The sequence below is a fragment of the Penaeus monodon genome, chromosome 20, assembly GCF_015228065.2.
Source record: "Penaeus monodon isolate SGIC_2016 chromosome 20, NSTDA_Pmon_1, whole genome shotgun sequence".
NCBI lineage: Eukaryota > Metazoa > Arthropoda > Malacostraca > Decapoda > Penaeidae > Penaeus > Penaeus monodon.
Window position 1 is genome coordinate 2,445,748 of NC_051405.1, and position 350 is coordinate 2,446,097.

A 350-nucleotide genomic window follows, 5' to 3' on the forward strand; every position below is an offset into this window, starting at 1 on the left:
GGCGCCCTGGCCTCCACCTCCGGCCGCGCCTTCGATCACGCCATACCGTAGGCGTAGCTGACGATGAAGACCTCCGACAGCCCGAGGAACAGGAAGGAATGGGCGGTGATGTTCTTGTCGAGGAACTGGAAGAAGGTGATGCCGCCGCGCATGCACATGGGGATCCCCGTCGTGAAGAGCACCGCGCACGTGGCCACCACCACGGGCACGTAGCAGCGGCGCAGCGCGTGGAACTGGTCGAAGAAAGCGGTGGTGATGGTCTCCACCATGGCGAACTGGGGGCCAAGGGGGGGGGGTTAGGATACGGTGGTCGGTTGCGATTCTCCACATGTTCCTTTTGGATTTGGTCA

The 350-nt window shown here is 62.9% G+C and overlaps 1 protein-coding gene across 1 annotated transcript in view; it reads right to left on the reverse strand.

The window, feature by feature from the left end:
• Nucleotides 1-350, reverse strand: part of LOC119586036 (sodium- and chloride-dependent neutral and basic amino acid transporter B(0+)-like) — a gene marked incomplete at both ends in the record, with an annotated part of 2,785 nt that overhangs the window by 1,194 nt on the left and 1,241 nt on the right. Inside the window, 1 exon segment of the mRNA XM_037934740.1 lies at nt 47-275. Coding sequence (XP_037790668.1) covers nt 47-275 — 229 coding nt within the window.